Source organism: Palaemon carinicauda, chromosome 19 (assembly GCF_036898095.1).
Source record: "Palaemon carinicauda isolate YSFRI2023 chromosome 19, ASM3689809v2, whole genome shotgun sequence".
NCBI classification, from domain to species: Eukaryota; Metazoa; Arthropoda; class Malacostraca; order Decapoda; family Palaemonidae; genus Palaemon; species Palaemon carinicauda.
The window spans coordinates 43,256,268-43,258,767 of NC_090743.1; the positions used below are offsets into that span (position 1 = coordinate 43,256,268).

The 2,500-nt window shown below is 36.2% G+C and overlaps 1 protein-coding gene across 1 annotated transcript in view; it reads left to right on the top strand.

Moving 5' to 3' along the window:
* The first annotated feature begins 75 nt into the window (after positions 1-75).
* The window catches only part of LOC137658227 (uncharacterized), a 4,306-nt gene continuing 1,881 nt past the window's right edge, over positions 76-2,500 (top strand). Inside the window, exon 1 of the mRNA XM_068392910.1 lies at positions 76-761. Within this exon, the coding sequence (XP_068249011.1) occupies positions 208-761 (554 nt within the window). The 5' untranslated portion in view covers positions 76-207. The remainder of the gene's footprint in view (positions 762-2,500) is intronic.

Consider the following 2,500-nt stretch of genomic DNA (forward strand, 5'->3'; position numbering starts at 1 on the left):
AAAGACAACAGCAACAAAGTCAAACCGGATGAGATAAAATGATTTCAACATCTGACTTTCGGAGGCTGACAAGGATTACTGTAAACAGCTACCACAGTTTTGAACCAATCCAGGTAGCAGACAGTTGCACGACTGAAATTAGCGAGTAATCAAGTTTATCTTCTTGAAATCCTCGTCTCTGACAATAAGAGGAAATCCAAGCTCATAATGTCATCAAGGTCGTCAAAAAGATTGAAAACTAGTTCAGATTTATTGAACCCACCGTCCAGAAACGCCGTCGAGGACGGGGATAAACTACCCGTAATTCCAAGCTGCACTGTGTACCTGTGCAAACGGTCCATTAAGAACAATAAGGCGTCAGGCAGCTCAAGCTTCTCGGGTCAGTGCTGCCAAAATATCCCTATCGCCAAGCACTGGGTGCTTTACTTTGATTGGGGCTACTACCAAGCTCATTATGAAGCTACTCGGGTTGATGGAAAACTAGAGTTCTCTAAAGGAAAAGGAGAACCAAAGACTCCCGGCTTTACATTCAATAACGAGAAGCTTAAGACTCTCCAAGTATGGCCTGACACCGTGGACGAAGAAGCTAAAAAGAATAAGTTCAATGGAGTGGATTACAATGTAGCCTTTGCCAATTGCCAAGACTGGGCCAGAGAACTCGGCAAACGTCTGGGGATTAAGTTGCCACAAGGCCAGGCAGCATGCACTATTTTGCATGCGTCATTAAAGATCATTGAGGTGGAAGTGAAAGAATTGAGCAGGTAGGAAGAAAAAAGTAATGAAATATATATATATATATATATATATATATATATATATATATATATATATATATATATATATATATATATATATATATATATATATATATACTGTATATATATATATGTACACACACACACACATATATATATATATATATATATATATATATATATATATATATATATATATATATATATATATATATATATATATATATATATATATATATATATATATATATATATATATATATATATAGTATATATATATATATGATAAATTTTGCACATTTTTACGTGTTTTTCATATTCAGATAAGCCATATATATTTTAGATATATTAATGTCTGGATTCTCTTAACGACCTCGGGATCAGAGCCCCAGGCGAAATCACACAAAGACAAGAGCTTGGCTCCGGCCGGGAATCGAACCCTGGTCGGCAAGCTTATATAGACAGTGATTAACCCATTTGGCCACGAAGAAAGATAAAAGTCAATGACAATTCTACTGTACTTATACCTGTCGAATTCAAGTATTTTGTACTTAGAATTGAAATCAACCCATCTTCACCATCGTAGCTAATTGGTAGTTTGTTACTTGGCATTCAATTAATGATAAATTTTGCACATTTTTACGTGTTTTTCATATTCAAATAAGCCATATATATTTTAGATATATTAATGTCTGGATTCTCTTAACGACCTCGGGATCAGAGCCCCAGGCGAAATCACACAAAGACAAGAGCTTGGCTCCGGCCGGGAATCGAACCCTGGTCGGCAAGCTTATATAGACAGTGATTAACCCATTTGGCCACGAAGAAAGATAAAAGTCAATGACAATTCTACTGTACTTATACCTGTCGAATTCAAGTATTTTGTACTTAGAATTGAAATCAACCCATCTTCACCATCGTAGCTAATTGGTAGTTTGTTACTTGGCATTCAATTAATGATAAATTTTGCACATTTTTACGTGTTTTTCATATTCAAATAAGCCATATATATTTTAGATATATTAATGTCTGGATTCTCTTAACGACCTCGGGATCAGAGCCCCAGGCGAAATCACACAAAGACAAGAGCTTGGCTCCGGCCGGGAATCGAACCCTGGTCGGCAAGCTTATATAGACAGTGACTAACCCATTTGGCCACGAAGAAAGATAAAAGTCAATGACAATTCTACTGTACTTATACCTGTCGAATTCAAGTATTTTGTACTTAGAATTGAAATCAACCCATCTTCACCATCGTAGCTAATTGGTAGTTTGTTACTTGGCATTCAATTAATGATAAATTTTGCACATTTTTACGTGTTTTTCATATTCAAATAAGCCATATATATTTTAGATATATTAATGTCTGGATTCTCTTAACGACCTCGGGATCAGAGCCCCAGGCGAAATCACACAAAGACAAGAGCTTGGCTCCGGCCGGGAATCGATGGTGAAGATGGGTTGATTTCAATTCTAAGTACAAAATACTTGAATTCGACAGGTATAAGTACAGTAGAATTGTCATTGACTTTTATCTTTCTTCGTGGCCAAATGGGTTAGTCACTGTCTATATAAACTTGCCGACCAGGGTTCGATTCCCAGCCGGAGCCAAGCTCTTGTCTTTGTGTGATTTCGCCTGGGGCTCTGATCCCGAGGTCGTTAAGAGAATCCAGACATTAATATATCTAAAATATATATGGCTTATCTGAATATGAAAAACACGTAAAAATGTGCAAAATTTATCA